Genomic DNA, 21667 nt, shown 5'->3' with positions numbered 1-21667 from the left:
CATGGTTTTACATGTGTAATCTTCCTCCTAAATATCCTTCTCCTCCTACAGCCAATGGACAAGGGAAATACTGTGGCCTCACCATCATTATAATGAACAGGGACACAGTTCTGCAAGGCATTGAGCACCTTCCACTCTTCATTTCAGGACTTTGTGGCTTATGATCTCTTATGAAATGCCTTATGTGGTGAAAACTAAGTTTGTCTGAAACAAATGCTTAATGCAGGATGACTGCATAACTACTACTGAACTGCACAAAATCACTTCCACATATTCTAAGTGTATTAAAACTGCTTCATTAAACAAAACCATGTTTTGTGTACTCCTTCAAAGTTAGTCTGACAAATAGGAATGTCTTCTTCACAGAGCATATTATGAAAAACCCAAGGCACTTACCATGGGACCTGCAAGGTTTTAGTTCAATGCCTTCAACAATATTCACCATCAACCTCCCAATGCCTGTTGCTCTTTGTGAGCGAACTGTGGTGAAACAGAAGAGGAGAGAGAAAAGTCATTAATATATTTCCCTGCCCATGGACTTTTTCACAAAAGATGAGATGCCTGCATCCCGTGCTGTACCTAGGTAGGCCTTTTCCCTCTTCTTCTTTTCAGTCTCTATGTAAAGTTCTGAAGCAGCTTTGATCTTCTGAACCCAGGCAGTCCTTCAGAAGGAAAGGAAAAAAAAGTTGCAAAATACCATTTTCATTTTTCATCCCTGGAGCACAGCAGACAAAAGTAAAGCTGTCCCTCCTTCCCAAGCAAGGCTCTGGCCCCATCACAGGCTCTGCTACACTGAAGCTCTCTGCCTGGAGGAGATCTTACTCGAATTCATAGCACATTTACAGCTATGTTGCAGAGGTGGCCACTTTCCTTGACCCCTGAGGTTTCATACCAAAATCCTCCTGAGCCTCAGGACACATGAAGCATAACTCAGGGAGTACACAGATGATGAATGATCATGGTTCCCTACAAGCCCTTCTGGGAAATCATTTCATACTTAAGAGACTGAGTGGAAAGACTGACAGAGAAAACGTGTGGAAGGGGTGCCAAGGGACTTCAAGGGTTTAGAAGAATTGCTGTGACACACAAGAAAGGGAACCTGAGACCTGAGTCAAGGCAAAATGAGAGAATCTAGAAGTTGTGGATCCATTTCTGATTCCAAAATGAAGAGCTGCTGCTCTATAGAGCATTACAGCTACTTAGACTAGCCTGGATTTGGGTCTCAACACTCACCTGTATTCTGTAAGGGAGTCATTCAAGAAAACAAAACACTTAAGGACCATTCTGTTCCAACTCAGCCCTAACTGGTAAATGGCAGCTTCAGAAGCATACCAGGCCTTTGATCATAAAGGTCTTTTAAGATTAAATAGGCAAATTAATCACTCATCAATGCTAACGTTTTATTTCTGTTGCTCTTTGTTAAAAGCAAGTGAATGATGAAAACCTAGAGGTATCTCACCTAAAATGCTGCATTTATTTTGTAAGTAATTCTGGCATAAAAGAAAGTCAAAGGCTTTATCCCATATAAGCAAAGTAGAGTGACCCAATTCAGATAGCAGTTCCAGTGAGTTCTCTCTATAGTGAATGGAGAGAGGCAGGCACCTCCAGAGGGCGTTCAGCATGTGAAGAGCTGGCTCCTTCCACTGATGGCTCAGCGTAGGGTGCCTGAGCACCTCGCTGAAGTTCCTTGAGCTAGGTAGGATGAATGCGGTGCAGAGTTTAGATGTTTCTGACTACCGCTGTGAGTGCTCTGATGCAAAACAGATGATTATTGTTATAGTCTGAGTTGTGCAACAGATCCTAAGTTGAAAAGGCTGTGTCAATTTTCATCACCAAGGGTCTAACCACGATGCTCGTTCATTCTGTAACATAGAGGAACGGACAGCATCCCAAAGGACAAATGGGATCCATAAAAGTACAGTCTTTTGCAAGAAAAACTATGTGTATGAATAATAATGAATAACACTGTCAAGCAGGCAGGGAGCAAAGATGTTTTATACGTTTTCATGCATCAGAATTTTTAGGGGCCATACATTTGCAAGCTGGTATAACACAATGTCTATACTAGGGGGGAGAGGTTTGCTGCACTTTCAGCTTTCATTTTTTAATGAAAGTTATCTTTCAAGACCTTACATTTGTGTAGAGAAACCCTTTCAGTATAAGTCAGTGTAATCTTGTCTCCATAAGCTTGCCATGGATAAAAGTCACCAGATGAGGTTTTGAGGTTGCCATTCCTTTGACTGTTTCAGTCTAAATTGAACCAGATCAAAACTAACTGGGTTTAGTTTGATAAGTTTTTGCTTCAAGTTCTAATTCTGACCTGTTCCTCAATCTCATTTGACATACAGCCATACAAATGCTTGCACTGGCACAAACAAACAGATGTTAACGTAAGAAGATAGGACTGCATCTTTTGGCTTCCTTACGCTAACATAAAAATATTGTGAAATATGACCTATATATCAACCCTCCTAGCCATTTCACTGTTGGTCTTACTGGAATTCAGCAAACATCATTATTTCTCCATCCTTTTCATATACTGAGTATCACCATATTCTCAAGCAGAAAGAATTCTCCAGTCTTGTAAGATAAACTACTTGGAGACTGCTATGCATGTGTACATCATATACATTTCCACCACACTTTTCAAATTCAGTACTAACATGGCCTATGCAGGTACTTACCTTTCATTAATGCTTTCAGCCCGGAGTGTATAGACTCTATCAATGTGGGAGATATGGAAGATGGGCTCATCTCCAGAAGGGTCTGTGGGTAATTTTACTAGTACCTCATTTAGAAAAATGGGCTGTAAAACATTAGGCAAAGCTAGAGTTCTACCGCACAATATCCGAACAGATGCATTCAACACAGAGCAATTTACAACAGATTTATCTTGTGCCTGCATTATCTTTCCCCTTCTGCCTGCCTCCCATCTTTCTTCAGATATGTCATTTTTAAAAATTTTCTTATTATGAAAGATATAGGTGCCTCCAGAGTCTGGGAACACTTCTCCTGAAGTAAGCAAGCAGCCTCATGAAGCATAGCAATTTCTCCTTTCCTACAAAGAGCAGCAAACACTACTGTCCCCATCATTCCCTGATACACATGACCTCTTGTTGAAGAGGTTATTTTAGCAAAACTTCAAAAGCATCTTCTCTTATCTTGCTAAAGCAAACAACCAGCTTTCTCACCATCAGTCCCTGAAATCCTCATGTACTGGTTTTGGCTGGGATAGAGTTAATTTTCTTCACAGTATGCCAAAGCTTTCAAGCCTCTTCTCTATAAAAGGCTATTGCCCACACACCCAGTATGGGAGCTGCTGCCTGCTATACGCACTTTTAGCGTATAACCATCTTAGTCGCCATTTAAGAGCAGTACTTACAGTTTTGTACATTTTGTATTGCAGATTAGACTTGGGGCTGAAGACCTTGTCTGTGCCAGAAGAGCCAAGAGGTTTTATGATCTGAGTGAGGAGGAGGAAATCGTTGAACAGAAAGCCGTACAGTTCCTTGTTACTCTTGGCTTTATAGAGTTTCCCACTGTGCAGAAACTTGCGTGGTCCCAAGCAGTTTGTAACAGAATTAAATACGAGTTGCTGCGAAAAGTAGAAGAAGAACAACAACGCACTGTATAAAGTAAAACAATCGAGGTTCCCCTGAAAGAGATCAAATACAGTTTTGAGTCCTGACATTGGTTGCAATTTGTGTCACAGGGATGATGAGCAATGTCTCTGTCTTGCGCATGATAAGCAGTGCAAGTCATAGAAAGGCTACATGAAAATTAACTTTAAGGCAGCCCATCAGTTGCACAGGGCACGACCTCGACAGTCAGAGAGAAGCCAAAAGCATTTGTGCCTCCTTTCCAGTCTCTCTGCCATGCGCATGCATCTCTGTGAGTGGAACTGAGCTGACAATGACTTGTCCTGGATTAGCAGTAGCTATGCAAATGGCCTCTCCAGACGCTGAGCTTTCTTAACAATGCCTGGATTTCTGAACTGTGTTTGAATTTCTTGCATTAAAACATACCAAAGGAATTCCAGATAGCCTGTCTTTGTGTACCCACTAGACCTGGAGTTAGAGGACAGCTGTTGACCACTGGCTGGAACTGGCAGAATTTAAGACTCATCTGAAGGTTGTTACCAGATGAGTAAAGGCTTGCCCTTTCCTAAAGTATCATTTTCAGGTTTATTTTCACTAGGTGATGGTATGTTTCCTGCCATCCTAGTTGGCTGGGCAGGTAGACCTGGAGTGGCTCCTTTTACAGATTAGAAACACCTCAGACAAAAAGCCGGGGGAAGCCTCGATTGTTCCTTGACACAGATTCAAGGCTGCTGCTACTGGCATTACTGTGTCAGCAAGCAGCCATTTGGTGTTTCAGGTATTTTTGGTGTTCTAGGGCCAGACATCATCTACAAAAGATAAAAGCAGCCATCTTCCTTCAGGCAGTAGTTCTAAGACAGCTGAATGTGTCTTTGACCCTTCTGACATTGTCATACATGTCTTTTCCCTGAAACAGTTAGATTTCATAAGATGAAATGCAATTTTTTCCAGTTTATAAACCAACCAGTGCTTATTTTTTTATCTTCTAGAGCTGAAAACTCAATAGATACTTTGAAAATCAAGTTATGATCTGTCTTCCTCTATTACCTTCATCAATAATAGGGAGGCCATCAAAATATCCTCCATCCTTTTGCAGGACATACCGACACAATATTTTCATTATAGTTTCAGTAGAGAAACTTAGCATATTACCTTAAAAAATAACATGTAATGGGGGGGCAGTGATTCCCTCTGTGAAGTCTTGAGACAGACTTGGTCAGTATTCTTGAGTTTTCAAAATGTATACAAAGTTTTATCACAAAAAATATTTTCTGCGATGAGTTTTACAGCACTCCAGGATGGTCAGGTATAACTTCAAGATGAGATACAGCAGTACAATAACCACTGTATTCTAAAGAGCTATGAAACCAGAAGGTTGTGGCTGAAAATTGCAGCACTGAACCTGGTACGAGTCCAGAGCCAGGCAACAAAAGCAGCATTTATCATACAGAAGGCAATAACACGAGCAGCAAAAAGAATCACATGCAGGAGTGAAAGAGAGCCAAAGAAAGATGAAGACAAAGGATTGAAGATTATATGACTTGATTAATTACACTGTTTGTCCCCTGATGCAGTGCCATAAGTGAGCCATGGTTTCTTCCCAACCGGTGGAGAAGTGCGCCCACATTTGCGTTACTCTAGATAGCACTTTGTTTACCTCCGACAGGCCTTCACACTGAACGTGAGCCTGGATCCACTCCAGCCTATCTGAATTTTCCTTCTCCCGCACGCCTTCATTTACTTGAGAACATAATTCTTCTGCTTTCTCAAGAGCATGCTTCAAGTGGCTGTGGTCAGGGTGGTTTTCAGGAGTGTTTTCTATTATCTACAGATAAATAAGATGCATTAGCCTTTTCCGTTACCTGCAGTTAAAATGTATTCATAGTCAGCCCTATACTTCTGTTTTATTTCTTCATTTCATCAGAACCAGCCAGTATGTTCCAAAATTTCTTTTCCTCCTTGACAAACATGAAAAATAGGAGACAAATTCAGTCTCTTTGTGAACAGCTGAACTGAATGCCTGCCTGCAGAGCCTTTGCATCAGAACACCGCTCACTCTTCTGATGTAAGTATGCAAATTTCAGCTATATACAGAAATATATCCATGACTGTTTAAGGAATCTTTTAAATGCCAACATCCAATTTATAATTCTTTCCTGAGAAAGTCTTGGGCCAAGTTCAATAGCATTATTCAGGATGGTAAGCGTTAGGCAACAAATGAAAGTTAGGAAAGGGTTGTAAGTTATCCAGCAACATAAGCTGTGCAGTAAGGTAACTTGCAACAATTTGACATTCAGGCTTGCACACTGAATGTCATTTACCAGCCTATGGGAAGGGAATGACACTGTGGGAAAAGGCAAAGATGAGCATAAGATTGATCCGTTACTACTATTGTCCGAATTTTAAAGTTTTCATTCAGCATTCACTGGCTTCTGGTTCTTTGTGTGCAAGTTTCACCTCTGTTTTTAATGGAAATACCCAGTCATTTTGCCGAAGCCAAATGAGTTACTGCATTTTCTCTAGCGTGATCAAATATAGAAGGATGTGTTCCCTAGCACATCAGATATCTAACAGTGACAACTCTTGACACAAATAGGGAAACTACCCTGTAATTAAGCTATAAGCAAAGCAGCATCAAAAATATAATCTTTGCAAAAGAACGTACATTTTTAATTATTAGTGGGTATCTTGTTACCCGTTGCATAGGCTTTAGTAGAAAACTTGATAGTGGCATTCCTTTACAGCGAGGATCCATTGCTAACCTCTGAAACATTAGAGAGGTAAAACGGTGTTAGTCAGTTCGTTTAAAACCCTGCAAAATGAGCTCCTCCAAGAAAGGAAAAGGTAAGGTAACAAATGAACACCATGCCTCAGCTAAATCTGTTCTTAGATCACAATGTCAGTGCAGCAGAATTTCTTGTATTTTTTACAACATATTCTTCACCTGCCTTGCCTGTACAAGAGACGGGCCTCTTTTTACTGTCCCAGCATTTTACAGCAAAACCATTATTAAACAAAGTATTTTATGGCTCTACAGTTGTTTGAAAAAATGTATTCCTTCAATGAAAAAATGTATTCTTTCAATGAGTGCTTAAGTCTGAAGACTTCATTCTAGCTGAACACAGAGCCAAACACTGTTTGAGACTACATTTTGCAAATTAGCAAAATTATGAGCTAAATCTACAGGGTACAAAATTCATGGCGATTGCTTCTTCTCTTACTTTAACAAACTCCTTGAACTCAGGGACTTCATCTGTCTTCTGCTGGATGAGCGCTGCCCCATTGAGCTGGCAGCTACAGAACCGAATGTAAGGCTGCATGTGTGGCAGCTGAGCTGTCAGTATGTCACCAATCATCTTCACTGGCATCTTCTCTCCAGACATCTTCTTACGCACACGCAAAGCCCTAAACATGAGAAGGTCATGTGTGTTTTATAAGGAGACCACTAAAGAATGATTCCTCTTATGGAACATATGGTTTCTTATTCATTACTGAAACAAAGAGATTCATAAACAGATCAGCTACAAGATTTATTGCATATGGTAAGAATAAAATAATCAAGACTGCACCCTCAGCCAACATTTTTCCCTCTTGTGGTAACCAAACTGTTATTTGACATTAATTTAATGCAATGCCAGATCAGATACAATACAAAAAGGAGTGTAATTTCTTTTTCTATTAGTTTAGAAGGAGAGTAACAGATGTGCTCATGAATGAGGAATAAAAACCTTACCACTACTTTAAGATCAAAGCTACTTCTAGTTTTTAGCCTGGTTTCCTAAGGAAAGGAGGTTTATTGTCATTGAGTTGCTTGCATTTGTCTTATCACTGCCATAACTTTTCAACTTGTGGGCCATTTTCGAATACATTTTACAAAAAAGTAAGTATCTCAAAGGCATAAAATCCCTGTAAATTCAGTGAAAATTAGCAGCTCATTAGAGAAAAAAGGAACTTTATTATTCTCTCACTCAGGAAGACGCAGGTTTAACTCAATCCTCACTCAGTTTCTCCAGCAATGACCAGATGAGCAACCTGCACGCATGTTCCTCCAAACCAGCTACAGCATTTACTGCGTCTTGCTGAAGCAGTAGGGATGGGTGAGAAGGATGCAAGTAGGAAGGAATTGGATCCATCAGAGGCCACAGAGAATGAAGGGAGAAATAAGGATACTTGCACTTTGTGGAGTTTCATGGTAGAGAGTTGGGGTTGCAGTAGTTGGGGACTTTGGAAGGAAAGGTTCAGGGTACACTGGACACAAATCCATAGGAAACCAGGCTTTGCTGGTGCCACTTCTCATAAACCAGCTCGTTCAGGTGCTCTAAAGCTACAATAACTAAAGAAATGCAGCAGCTAACCCAAAATAAGGGAGGCAGAGGTTGTTAGGACTTGTTTTGTGTTCACAAATAATAGGACTGGAACTGGGTATGGGCTGTGACAGAGGAAGTAAAATTCTATGACAGGACTGTGGGGAGCCTTGGCAGGCACTACTCTTGAGGAGAGGTTGATCTTGCCTTCTGGAGCACACGTACACCACGAACAAAGTAAGTGCAAATACTTAGTCAGCAAAGAACTGCTGGATTTTTCTCAAGTCATTTTTCTCAAGTTTTTTTCTCAAGTCATAGCAAACATTGTTAATATTTTGCTTTTTCCATCAAGGAAAAATGCATGGCCCTTTTGCTTACTGGCAGATATTGCATAACTGGCAGATATTTTTGTGCAGCTAAAAGGAGAAGCAGAGGGAGAGGCCCATGATTTGTTATTGCTAAATATGGGGGGAAAAAAACTTACTTCAGTAGTTTTATATTGCACATAATCAGCTCCTTCCAATTAACAAAAATCATAGCAACTTCTTTTTCTGTTAGCAGCTCAGATTCCATTAGTGGTTTCTGGAAGATCTATAGATTCAGAAAATTAAGCAATTTAGAAAGTATATGGTAAGCATAATCAAAGTGAGTAAGACTGATGATGCTCATTCCCTTAGCCTGGAAGTGAAAAACTTTACATCAGAGTAGCACTTGACACTCAGTGGAACAGACTTCAAACATGCGCCGTGCCCTAGAGATCCATAGTGTTCCCTGATAACATGTTCGTGAGTGGCGTGTAGCTTTAAAAGAGAATACTCCAAATTTGTGTTGGTGGTGCAATTATGACCTGGATAATCTGTTCAAAACTTGGAAATTTTAGTCAAAGGTCTCCTGCAAAATATCCCAGGATTACTTTGATAATACAACTGAAAATACATTTTACTTTGGACTCTTTTATGGAAGTTCTGATTTATGTCACAGTGTTTCAGGTTTGCATATCATGACATCTTTTTCAAAAAGGGGCTTTCCTTCTCTGTCCAAAGAGTTGTCTAAGTCAGTTGCCTGTACTAATTCCTTTTTCCACATAAGAAATGCACCTTGTAAACATTTAAAGAAAAACACAGTAAGTTAAAACTGAGTGACACTGTGAATGTGGAAAATGTGCTTCAAGCTTTAAGAACCTATACATGAGAAATAAACATTCAAAATCAGGAGCAAAAGGGTTTACTAGAATGATACTTTAAATATCAGTGTTTTGCTGATGGTAACACAAGGGCTTAACATTAGTTGCACCCACACCCATACAGACATGCATATATATCTATATAGAGAGATATATATAGATATGAAAACTTAATACAGATCATCCCTAGGAAGTCAAACATGGCAGTGATATAAAGTGAGTTTGCATAGTTAAATTACTGATTTACTTTAAAAAGATGGATGATTAAAACCTGCTCCTAAAGCTGCTGTGCCATCTTACCTCTGTGACCAACTGTAGATCATTTACATAGTTCTCTTCCGTGACAATGAGCTCATGGATGTACCCCTGCCTTTTTCTTTCGGTAGGCGTCAACATATCCAGAAGATGCAAGTCTGCACACCCTGGAAAACACAAAAGGATCCTAGATTTTACTTATGGTCATTTGCAAATTAATTCAGATCCATAGCAGTTCAAGTAATGCTTAACGAACAGTAACTACGGTCTGTGCAGTTCAGTTATTATTCACATGTAATGGCACAATGCTAACAATGCTTCATCTCTTAGTGACTCAAAACATTGTATTTAACAGCTTTTTTTTTTAAAAAAAAAAATCAAGGACATTTCTAAGTGTTAACTTTTCTCTGGTGGCAAAGATTAAACGTCCCCCCCCACAGCTACCTTCCCATTTCTTTCCAACCTCACTCTGAAGTTCACTGTCCCCTTTAGTTGTGTCATTCAACTGGAACCACCCTGTAAAACAAATCCCCAAATGGATGGCTGTTAATAAAAAAGGGGGCAAAGACTTCATTTGGTATTACTGCCAAAGAAAATGGAGAGATATCCTAAAAGGGAACAGAATCTGGAAAGAGTGCTATAGTGACCTTAATGCTCTGATGGGCCCTTTAGAAATATATATAAGCCCTCAGTTTATCGATACTTTAAATTCAAGTTTCACCTTTATCCATTTAGTCAAAGTAGGCATCCTAATCAAGAAGGTACTGCAGAGCTTATTTACTTCTCCACACTTCAATTAAAAATTGCTTCTAAATATTTGAAGGACTTGAGCCAGAACACACGAAGTCAGTGGAGATTGCTACATGGATTTCACTAATTTATAGGTCAAGCCAAAGGGGTTGATTATTTTTCTCGTTTATCTTTAAAAGCATGGGAAAAGTTTGTAACTAAGAACTCATCTTCCGTCAGTTTTGTTCTTTAATTTTTGCAGAAAACCTCCCTTGAGTTTATCCTGTGTAGATGTTAGAATTTTTGTATAAATTCTAGAATCTCAAATTTTATTTTCTATTCTGAATCAGACCAGAACATTTAATTATATTTTTTTCTGTAAGCCAGTATTTTTCAGCTGAGCTTAATGAAATTCTTCTGAGACTTGCAAGCAGAATGTTTTGTTCCAGTTTCACTGTTAAAACTATTTTTATTACTTTTCTGCATAAAATAAAATGCATTTCAAAAAGCAATGGTGATTTCAAACAGGTTGAAAACATTTTGCTTTAAAAATGCACTATTTACAACTACTTCTACACAATCAAAATTCTTCAGTTTAATTCTTTCCCCCACCCCTCAGTGAAGTATGGGCATATTCAGTATAGTCCCCACTGAAACAAATTCTCCTTATGGAAAAAGTTCTGACTGAAAAATATTCAAGGAGACCTTCACTTCATGGGGTTTAAAATGGTCAAGGCTTTTTTTTTTACACTGTTCACCAGCATCAGCAATGACACCAACCTACTGAGATCTGGCAGGGATGTTTTTAGATCAGGTGTTTACATATGCTTTCACAAAGTGAACCACTACTGCTCCTAATCACATCACATCACACCCCGGAAACTCCTTCAGTTCTTTGTTATAGTATTTACTGCATTTTTAGCTTCCTGAATGTAACTCAGGAGCTGATTCTGCACTATGCCACTGTCAAGGTCCACACGTATCACCATTAAGTTTTTCATGGACTACCTTCAACTGCTGCTTCAACTGAAAAGGTAAGAATAGATTTGACTTAAAGATTTTTATGTTCTTTTTTTTTTTTAAAAAAAGAAGAGTAGATACAGACAGTCAAGACAGTTTCCTCTCTGATTAAGAAGCTGAGAACAGATCAGACTGGAAGCATAAGCATATTGATAATGCTCCTCTGAGATACAGTACATTGCAGTCCTTTAGAAGATGCAATTGAAACTTTGCTTGAAATAAAAAGTAGGTTTTGAGAATTATCAATCTTATGCCAAAAAAATGACAGCACTAGGCACATTTGAAAAGCCAAAAGTTTCGTTTCTGTTTAATAAATGGCTGCTTTCAGAGCATTTTTTTAGTCATCATGTAAATCAGAGGTCTAATAAACAGAACTAGTTCTCCCCATGCACTGTCAGCTTCATTAAAAGTGAACAAAGTGTTTAATTATTTTTCTCTAGAGACTGGGGAAGTTTACTTCAAAGATGCTGATGACCTTGGTTTGAAGCGTGGTTTCCAACCACCAACCTTTTAGAGGAAGCATTTAACGTTTTGAATCATAATATATTTTAGCAGCTAGCTTGACAGCCAGCCAACTGGGATGTAAGTGGACTACTCTGACCTTGAACAAATGGTCTACTTTTGGTCTACTAAATATTTGGGAAAATACCTTGCTTCAATCTGAGCAGAACATGCAGGAGACACTTTTCTCATAAAGTATTTTCTTCATGAGGTGCACAAGTACAAAGATTCTTCTTGTCTTTGTATTAAAAACACCAAAGAAGAACTGGCTTTCTTTCCAAGTGGAAATGTCAGACCATAGGGCTCTAGCTAGTTTTTCATGGATGCCAAAGTACTGTGCAAAGTACTTTTACAAACACCTAAATTCCACTTGCAGCTGTAATAATAACATTGTAGAATTCAATTCACTAAAAGAGACTCCTGCTAGGGGCTAGAAAGCACCCTTGATATCAGACATTTCCACCGACAGATGGGAAGGCTCTGCTGCGGGTAAAGTACAGGACATTACCTCAGTGTAGAGTTGGTTAATGTTTCTAACTTAAAGCACACAGATAGTCCCTCATGCATACAGTCATTCAGGTACTTAAAATCAGGCACTGGCATTTGTCTTTTCAGTTACTGAGTGCTCCATTCTTTTGTATTTTCTCTCCTGATCTGAGAAAGTAGAGTGCTGGATCCCATCTAGAAGGTGCCAAATTTGAATTCTTAGCTACACTAGTAAACTCAGAAAAGAATGGAGAAATTACAATGGCTAACTTGGTATGCTCATAGTACTGTGAATAAGCAGATTTCTGCCCTTTAATTGAATAACCAGTACAACTCCATGCAGAGGCATTTGCACACACTCACCAGACTCGTTACTCTGTCTGGACTTACAGAGCCAACATGCAAATGCCTTAACTAGAAATCCGTGCTTTGACCTCCTACCACCACATGAACTTGTAGGATTAAGGGATTTTAGAAATGTAAAAAATAATTTCAAATATCATTCTAAGAAGTGTGTTGTTCCTCTTCCTTATAAAGTCAGCCCTGAAAATATGGGTCTTACAAGCTAATCACTAAGCTTGAAAACAATGAGTAAGGGATTCTGCTTTTTCAGAAGGAAGTTTCTGTCATGGAACTTGCTGATCTACATGCATGGGCACAACTTCTGATTTCTTCTAATTCGGGGAGATTTTCTAAAAAAAGTAACTATCAGATTTCGCTGTACACTCCATGCTGGACCAGTCCCTAATGACAAGGTCACAGTAGACAGGAATCTGTTCTATTATAGAGAATGAGAAGCCGTAAAAAATTATGTCACAGTTTTCCTCCAAAACTTTAAGCAGGGGGGAATAGCACATCATGACAGCATTCCTTCACTCAGACAAATTACAGAATTTCACCAGTCAGTCTTCTTATCAACTAGCTTCAGATGCAACCACCGATTTCCCATAAATATCTTGTGGGATGGACCCTCCACTGAGAGACTACCTCAAGCTTTTGCTAAGGACAGCTCAGAGTCTGGTGAACAAACAGATCTCTCCATCTCAAGCTTCTGTGATGCAAAATCCCATTTCACAGCTATTTTCAGCGATTTCAGCATGTTTAGAATTTCTCAACTGGACTAGCATGTCCGTTTATTGTTAGAGCAGAGCGTTTCCCTCTGAGAAGGATGGAAGTAGGATCTAGAAACAAGTCTGGAAAGTCCCACTTGCAAAATATTAAGCATTACTTTTTTTTTTTTTTTTTGCCCGGACCAGTCACCACCAATACATGTGCCTCCTCCTCCCGTTCGCAGCAGCCAGCGATTATCGGGGGAGGTATTGACACTGCCAATCCACACAGGCCAAGCAACAGATTCAAGGATCTTTCATAACAATTTCAGTTTTCCTTTTTTTAAAAATTCTAGAATGTGGCCAAGTGTAGTCCTCAACAACATATGTTTGTGATACACTACCACCATTTCCACTTCACAATAGCAAAATCTTTCTGCAGTGTTTTAGGGTTAATACCTATTTTCTATGGAAAAGGAAATGTTTTAGTAATCAAGGGAAGGACAGGAAGACAACAGGTGAGACAGTTGGGAAGGAAACCTACTAAATCCTTTCAGAAAAAAACAAACATGTCTACCACTCCCTTTCCACAATCTGCTTGGAGAGAACAAAATCTTATGTGTGAGGGCATGGACGCATCTAAAAATACAAACTGGCAGAGATAACCGATTCCTGGACTGGTTTATATCACAACAGGTAACTTTAAATCTCATCTCTGAATTATGACCCAGCACCTGTCTTGAGCCCCTGACCACTTACAGTACAATAACAGCAAATCAGTCAAGAGCATCAGCCATGGATCCAAACAGAAGGAACTGCACAGTCCAATTTTACATTGTCTTCTGCAAAAATATGTATGCTGTACAGGTACTTCACTTGTAATCAGAAATGTGGCAACTAAATGTAGTATTCTAAAAGTTCATATCTTTTAACAAACATTTTATTATTTTTTCACTTTCTTGGGCAGACTTTCAGCCATCATCTTTCCTTGGCCATCTTTCCTCAGGTCTTTCCCCACCCCCCAAAAAAATAAAGTGAAGGAATCAAATCAGATTGATTGTAACACTCATCTGGATCCAGAATTACTCCAACATATGAAAGAATTCAGCAGGGAAAACTGCACTTGGCTGAGATGAGCGTGATGGAAAAAACATGATTCCAGTTTCAGCCATCTAGGCCAGGGCACAGAAAACCTTCATCTGTGACACTGATTTGAGCCCAGCTCGGAGGAGCACTCTGCTAGTGCTGGCACCGATTCACAGCTGTCCACCGCTGGGTAATCAGCTGAGCCAGCAGCATCACATCAGCACTCCGTGGGTGAAAGCTGGTACCCGGACAGAACACAGACGTCAGGAACTGAACAGCATATAGGCACAGAGCTTCCTTCCTGCTGCTAGGGCCAGCTGCTGCTGAGGGGTCAGACTCAAAAAGGTAGGTAGGGCATGAAGAAACAAATGAGAAACTTGTGCTAGAGAATGGAGCCAAGTCCTGTGATCAAGGAGCACCACAAGGCCACACAGAATCCAACACCTTCTAAAAGCTCTACACCCGCTTGCTGTAGGACAGCTACCTTGGGTATAAACATCTTTCCACCTTTAGACACTAACAGCTACTTTTTCCAAGAAATGCTTAATTAAAACCATTCCACAAGATTAAACTTCTTCTAAAATCTGACTTCTTATTTTGTGTTGCTCCACAGGATTAATAAAAGTTACAGAAGAAGAGTTACAGGTTTGATTCAAATTAGTTTCCAGCTCTAGGCAGACATTGCAATCTAAATTTTTGTGCTGAGGAGGAGCACTGCAGGGCTACAGGGGTACTTCTTGGGTTTTGGGTTTTTGTTTCCAAATTAAGATGTATGGAAAGGGGAGGGGAATGAAACAGCTATGAAACTTGCTGTAAGAAGCTATAGAAATTTGTTGCATATATCAGAATTATGTTTACACATACTATTAACACCAGATAGTTAACTCTCACGATTTCTCCTCACATGGACAATAACTCAAAATGAATCCATATCAATGGTAAAGTACTCCTTTGCAAGCTATCAAACACCAAGTACCAAAGCCCATAAAGTCTATATGTGGGAATGAAGTCTTTGTGAAAATAATTTATGTTTTTAACTGCATCCAGGACAACCTTCTGAAAACATTCTTTTCAGGGTTTGGAATCAAAAGGTCACCTTAGAGCTCCCTATTTAGCTAAGTAGCACCTTGTTATCCAGTTGTCTGTGTACATGCCCTTAGCTTGCAATTCAACTGATTAAATAATATTTGAGATTATGTTGTTCCTGGATTTACTGAAGTTGTCTAAAAAAAAGTTAAAAATAATAAGCCACTTACTGCAATTAGAAGAGGACTGCATACAAGGAGCTATTTAACAAGAAGTTAAACAGCTGGAGTCAATAATCACAAAGAACTAAGAAGAACTGCTTTAAAACCAGGGAACACAACCAAAACAAGCAGTTATTTTGCTGCCTTGCAGGAAGACTATGGTAACAGGCCATTTTAAAATGTGTTCAGTGAGCTCACAGGGATCAAAAGAGACGCCACTGAAGCTCCAAAAGAATTGCGATTTAAATAAAACTGATTCTGAATATAAAGCAAAGTGTTCTTGATAAACCCACATTTCAGAGTCTTGAGTTGCCTTGGACAGATTTAAAGTATTGGAATGGATATTAACAAAATCCCTGAAAGAACATTCACGGGAATTCTTCCTCGGCAGGTGAATAGAGGAAGTTCTTCTCAAGGTAAACAGAAAAACTGCGAACAAAAAACCCCACTGCCACTTGGAGTGGTCTCTAAATCCAGCCTCCTCTACATCCCTCAAGTGACAGCTCCTGTGCAAAGGAAAAAGGTATTCGGCACATGAAAGTTAATATAAAGAATGCATTCAATTAACCAGGGAGCAGTAAGACTGATCTTTTCCTTAATCTTAACTTAAAATACAAATAAAATTGAAAATCATTTGAATGGTTTCTTATTTTTGTCTATGTAAGTCCTGTTTCAGCCTTGACTGGGATTAGCATTGGCTTTGCAGCTACAAATTCAAGGACCAAAGAAACAAGAGTGTGGCCACGTTTCCATCACAGGAGGCAACTGTTCTTTTGGAAATTGGTTTGCTTGCTGCAGTCCGGATCTGCAGCTTTGGGAGGTCACCATATGCCTTAGGAGGTTAAAGGTCTTTTCAGATGAACGAGGAAGGAGGACAGAGGGTCAAAACTGGACTGAGACATAACCCTGAAAAACTACTCTTTTTCATGGAAATAATCCATTTTCTTTATTACAGAATTGCTTTCATATTCCCTTTCTCATAAAAATATAAACAAAAATCCAGACAGGTAAGAAAGAGTAAGTGCAGTATTGTGTTCTCTGCTACTCGAGGGAAATCACTGATTATGAGGAAGATCAAACACTACCATGCCAAACTATAGTAGTACACTTAAGAACTTTAATAACTGAGTAAATAAACATTATAGGTATTTCAACAATGTATGTCGACATCAGCCACAATGGTTTGAATATCTTTGCCTAGGACATTTTAAATGTGGTTTGAAGTTTTTGTGAGTTAACTTTTCTCAACAATAGACTGATTGATAAAGCTGTTGTTCTGCTGAGTAGTACACAGCACTCTTCTGTCTGAGGAGCCCTGGCACAACATACACGTGTGTGTGTGTCTGTGTGTGTCTACAGAGGGACACCTTCAGGCTCTTCTTTTCACTTCAGTGGAAAACTGACCCCAGCAACTTTTAGGGCACAGTGATTTTGAAAATTTTTCATGAGACATCACTCTCAGCATTTTTAAGCAGCATGTTAGAAAACATGTAGCCTGCAGATTATCATAATAGCTTTATTTTTCTTTTCACTTGAGGAGAAAAAAAAAAAAACCAGCATCTGAATCTCCTATATCCAAATATTGCCAATATTTCAATATATAGAGACAGTATGTTTCTGACCTGAAGTCATAAAAACAAAATGTCCCTTAGGACAAACACTTTTAGTAAAGTTATAAATCTTCCAAGAAAACAGCTCATTGTGGGAAAATAGAGATATCCTTTCATTAAAATAACATTTTAATGCACAAAATATTGAAATAGTGGAGTAAAATCTGGCTACATCATCCTCAGTAAGCAAAACATTGGGCACTGAAAATTACAAGTACTATGTTCTGTTCAATTTCTGTCATACCAGGCAGCATAATTTTCAGCAAGTGGCTATGATGAAGAAAATTATTTTTTTTTATGGTAGAGCGGTAAAGGAAAAATTTGTGCGTGTTAAATACTATCCTAAAAAGAAAGAAAATCTGTGCAATTGTGCATGTTTTAAGACTAGCGCTTCTGGCATAAAACACAGAGCCTAAGTCGATGTAAACCCATGGTAAAACAACAAAGAATACTTAATTCATCTACCAGTATAGTGTCAAAAAATGTCAACTGATTTGTATCACGTAGAAACCACTGCATAGAGAAAGAAAGGTGCAAAAGGTTGCAGATAATCATGATCAATCTGAGTAATTATATTGAAATAATATTCAAAGAAACAAGACAAGTGTCATTCTGAAATTAAACAGGTGGGCTTCAGGCTATTCTGGTGGCAAATTCATTACATGCACTAATGCCACTTTGTGAATTCTGTGTGTACACAGCAACAAGACAACAAACACATTTTAGTCTATCTTTTATATGAAGAATTTAATTATCTATACATGTAACTGATTTTAAAGGCTGTATTACAGTTGTTAAAGCTGCAGGTTTTTATATATTTATATAATTTACATTCATATTGATGAAATACTGAAGTGCAATTGAATAAGGAGCTTCACTTGTTCTTTGCACCACATGACGGGTCAGAAGGAGGGAGATGGGGTAGGATTAGAAACGCTACAACACTGCCAGCATGAAATTTAGAAATAAATGAAATACATAAACCAGAACATAACTAAATGGTAAAGTAATTAGTAGAAAGCTATATTGTGCTTGAGGCATTGGGAAGAGAGGGTTTCTGCACTGACAGCACCAGGCATTTCATCAAGAGCTTGTAACTAATGCTGGAAAAACAAACATGGCTTAGCTACAGCACATCTACTACATAAACTTGACTGTAAGCTCCATTTAATATTAATTTGTATAAATTCCACAGTCTAGTTTAAAAAATGTAAACATTGGAAATTAATTGCAGGGAGATATTTCTATACATTCTTTCTTGTCAGGAAAATTACTTGTTCAAAATGTGTTGTTCCATAGTCATAAGAAAGTAAAAATGAGAAATCAAACTTCATGTAACCAAGATGAAAATAAAGAAGTTAATTCTCAAATCCCACATGAATGTAGCATTCTACTGATTTCTGATATGAAAATGCAAAAAATGAAACATCTGAGACAAACACAAACCAGGGTGTTTTCTAACTGTATGCAGCTGCAAATAATGTGCAAAATAAAATTAACATAACTGCGATAACAACATTATGCAAGGTTACTATCTCTTGCATTGGAAGGAAGTTAATTTCTTCTCTCCACAATGTATTACACACTCAACAAGGAACAGCTGATACATACAATACAAAAACTACAACAAAATACCTTATCTGTAACTGGGCACATTTAAAGTTCCTTAAACTGATTTAACTCCTTCTGTTCTTTTGTAATTAAAAAAAAAAGAAAAAAAAGAAGACATATTGACAACACTGGACAAGTGAACAATAAAAAAGAAAGATACATAAAGTCTCAAATTTATGGACATTTGGAACAATTTTAATAGCACATGCAGCATTCCTTGATAGTGGGTCTTTTTGTACAAACAAAATTGCAATGAAGAAATTTAATTTATACTTTTCCTTTAAAAGGCTACAATATATATTTAAAAATAATTTTAAAACTACTGAAAGCACCTGTGCAAAGGTGGAAAAATTAGTTTGGTAACTCTGAAAGCCACAAAAGGACCCACTATCCTCTGATTTTTTTGTGGTTTTTTTTTTTTGTTTGTTTCATTTTAATTTTGCGTCTATATCTATAGGTAATTAACTCAAACATTGCGATTACATGCAACTAATGTAAAATGAGGTAAACTGCTCTGCAGTGTGTTCTTCTACTCAGAAGGCAGTAGATGATCATGCTGGAAGCCACATGATCAAGGCTGCATCTCCCATCATCCCTCTGGGCAGTGATATGGGATAGTGGGTCTCTTTGAGGACTTTCAAGCCTGAGTGGGGGATGGACAACATATGATTCCTAGAAAAAGGAGGAAAACAACACATAAGCAAAACAAAACAATGAGCAAATTCAAGCTAGGAAAATGAGTCAGGCATGTAAACAGCATGGTGCAAAAATGATAAAGGGTAACATGCTACAAAGGGGATGGGAACTAAAAATAAAACAAACATAAAATAAGGTTTGCATTACAGAAGGTCTTCAAAGAGACTTTGGCAAGTGCAGCAGTGGTGAAGCTTTGAGTTCTGCAAACTACAGCAGAATCACAGCAATGCTGCATGTTTCATCTTAAAGTACTACACAAATAATCACAGCACGGCAGCAGAGAGGGTCACTTACATTGCTGGCTTGGGTCCATGTCTGTTGTCAGCTTCACATAGTTGGATGGAAAGAGACCCACTTGTCCATTCACCTCCCCTTTCCACCAGTCTGGGTCTTCCTTGTTAAGGACGTTTATAATCTGGCCTTTATTGAACGCTAGCTCATCGTCATTCTGTGCAGTGTAGTCATACATGCCAATTACTTGGCACACTGTAAGATAAAGGAAGAGGTCTATCGCACTGGTAATGTTTCAGCAAAAAATAAGCTCTGAGTAAAGCAGCTATGAACACTACAGATGTCACAGTACAGTTCCAAGACACTATGCTGATCTGAACCAGTCCTGCCACGGTCCTGCCCCTCTCCTCTGTGCCCCTGTACTGGTGCTTAGCTGAGCCCTCAACAAATTGGCTCAAGGTGATTGAAAGAAACAAAATATTTCCTAGCAGCATTGCGCTCTCAGTCAGCCTACTGAGGGGTCAGGATCACACTAGGGAGGGCAGAGCACAGCAGTGCAAACTGAGAACAGTGTAACCTGTCTGGAACTGTACCCAAGATACTTTTGTTTGGAAGTGCTCAGCAGGAGAAGACTGGAAAAATTAAAAATTTTAGCAAAAAGTCAAACACTTCAAGGATGTTAACTTTCTATTAACACTTCTCTTTTACTTTATGTATATATATATTTTTTTTCCCCGCAAAAGCACCAGATTTGTTGTACATTTATAAAAATTTCATTTTGCATCCTTACCAACCTGTTCTGAAAAGCATCCTTTCCACCAGAACTGGTCAATGGACAAAAAAGTCTGTGAAACATTTTAAGTTCCACTACCTGAAGCCTGAAAAAGGCACTCTCTTCTAATTTAGCGCTGGGCATGCTCAACACAGCTCTCTAATTCAAGAGAAAGCCAATGGTGATATCCTTATAGTACCACTGAGGTGTTAGGAACACAAAGATCTTGGAAAGGATGAGAAAAATAAAAAGCATCCTAGGCCATTTAGGCTGCCCTTCTGGCACCACAGGACTGCTTCCAGCAGCCTATTTTCTATTTCCTTACTGTGAAACTCATCAAATCTGACCGGTTCTCAGAATACAGCTGTTTCTGTTCAATTATAACAGAGCAGTTTTCTTAATCTTCTAAAGCAGCAAGACTGTTTCTTTAAATAGATAACTTCCTCTATTTCTCTGAAGTTTTCTCTATGCCAAGTCACAGGGCTTCTGGTATTTTGCCTTGAGACACAAGACTTCTATCTAATTAGCCTAGCTGTCAGGTTCTCTCCATTATATTCATCCCAAAATTTTCTTTTATTTTCATTCTTGTACTCAGCCAGCAACTTATTTAAATCTGTCAAATAGCTCCTCTTTTTAAAATTTGTATTTCAGAAATTATTCAACTCCTTTTAGTTATACTTTGTGCCTGTTCACAAAGACCATAATCAAATAAACTCCACATCTAACAGGACTCTGCAAATGTCTCAATATTTAGCTTTGTTACTTGCAAAAGGGGGAAAGAACAGAAAGAAAATGTTTTAAAAGGGCCACTCACTGTCATTTGTAACACCTAGCATATCAGCTAGCCAAAGCGTAATGCCCCTGGATTACTGGAAATAAACCAGCATTTCTAAACGAATGTATATTATGATGTATTTCTGTTTTAGGTGGTTTTGTGCTTACAAAAGTTCAAATGTGTGAACACCACTGATGTTCACATGTCACTTTAAAGACCTGTGAATCTGTTTTACAGCATTCTTACTAGGGGTTTACAGGTTATTACTAACATTAAGAAGGATAAAAAACTTAAGATAGAGCATACCTGAAAACAATAGATACATTAACAAATTCGTAACCCACTCTAGAGTTAATGGCTTTCAAGAATTTTTCATTCAGATAATTTTCTACTTCAAAGAATTTTATGAAATTTGGTGCTGTCCGGTAGTATCATCAGAATATCTAAATAGTCCAATGGGATCCCAAGAATCACCTTAAACTTGTGGATGTAATCTAAGACAATTCTTGAAGA

General features: G+C 38.5%; 1 protein-coding gene across 6 annotated transcripts in view; it reads right to left on the bottom strand.

Moving 5' to 3' along the window:
- The window catches only part of ITSN1 (intersectin 1), a 148423-nt gene that overhangs the window by 9584 nt on the left and 117172 nt on the right, over nucleotides 1-21667 (bottom strand). For all 6 annotated transcript variants that reach the window (XM_074814283.1, XM_074814284.1, XM_074814286.1 and 3 more), the window contains 10 exons: nucleotides 19671-19862; nucleotides 9387-9508; nucleotides 8388-8494; nucleotides 6821-7004; nucleotides 6265-6363; nucleotides 5257-5424; nucleotides 3383-3595; nucleotides 2685-2806; nucleotides 580-662; nucleotides 397-480 (listed from right to left, as the gene is read on the bottom strand). In XM_074814283.1, coding sequence (XP_074670384.1) covers nucleotides 397-480; nucleotides 580-662; nucleotides 2685-2806; nucleotides 3383-3595; nucleotides 5257-5424; nucleotides 6265-6363; nucleotides 6821-7004; nucleotides 8388-8494; nucleotides 9387-9508; nucleotides 19671-19862 — 1374 coding nt within the window. The remainder of the gene's footprint in view (nucleotides 1-396; nucleotides 481-579; nucleotides 663-2684; nucleotides 2807-3382; nucleotides 3596-5256; nucleotides 5425-6264; nucleotides 6364-6820; nucleotides 7005-8387; nucleotides 8495-9386; nucleotides 9509-19670; nucleotides 19863-21667) is intronic.

Source organism: Strix aluco, chromosome 2 (assembly GCF_031877795.1).
Source record: "Strix aluco isolate bStrAlu1 chromosome 2, bStrAlu1.hap1, whole genome shotgun sequence".
In the NCBI taxonomy this organism is placed as follows: domain Eukaryota; kingdom Metazoa; phylum Chordata; class Aves; order Strigiformes; family Strigidae; genus Strix; species Strix aluco.
Note: the sequence above shows the minus strand (reverse complement) of the source record. Positions and strands in the feature narration are given on the sequence as shown.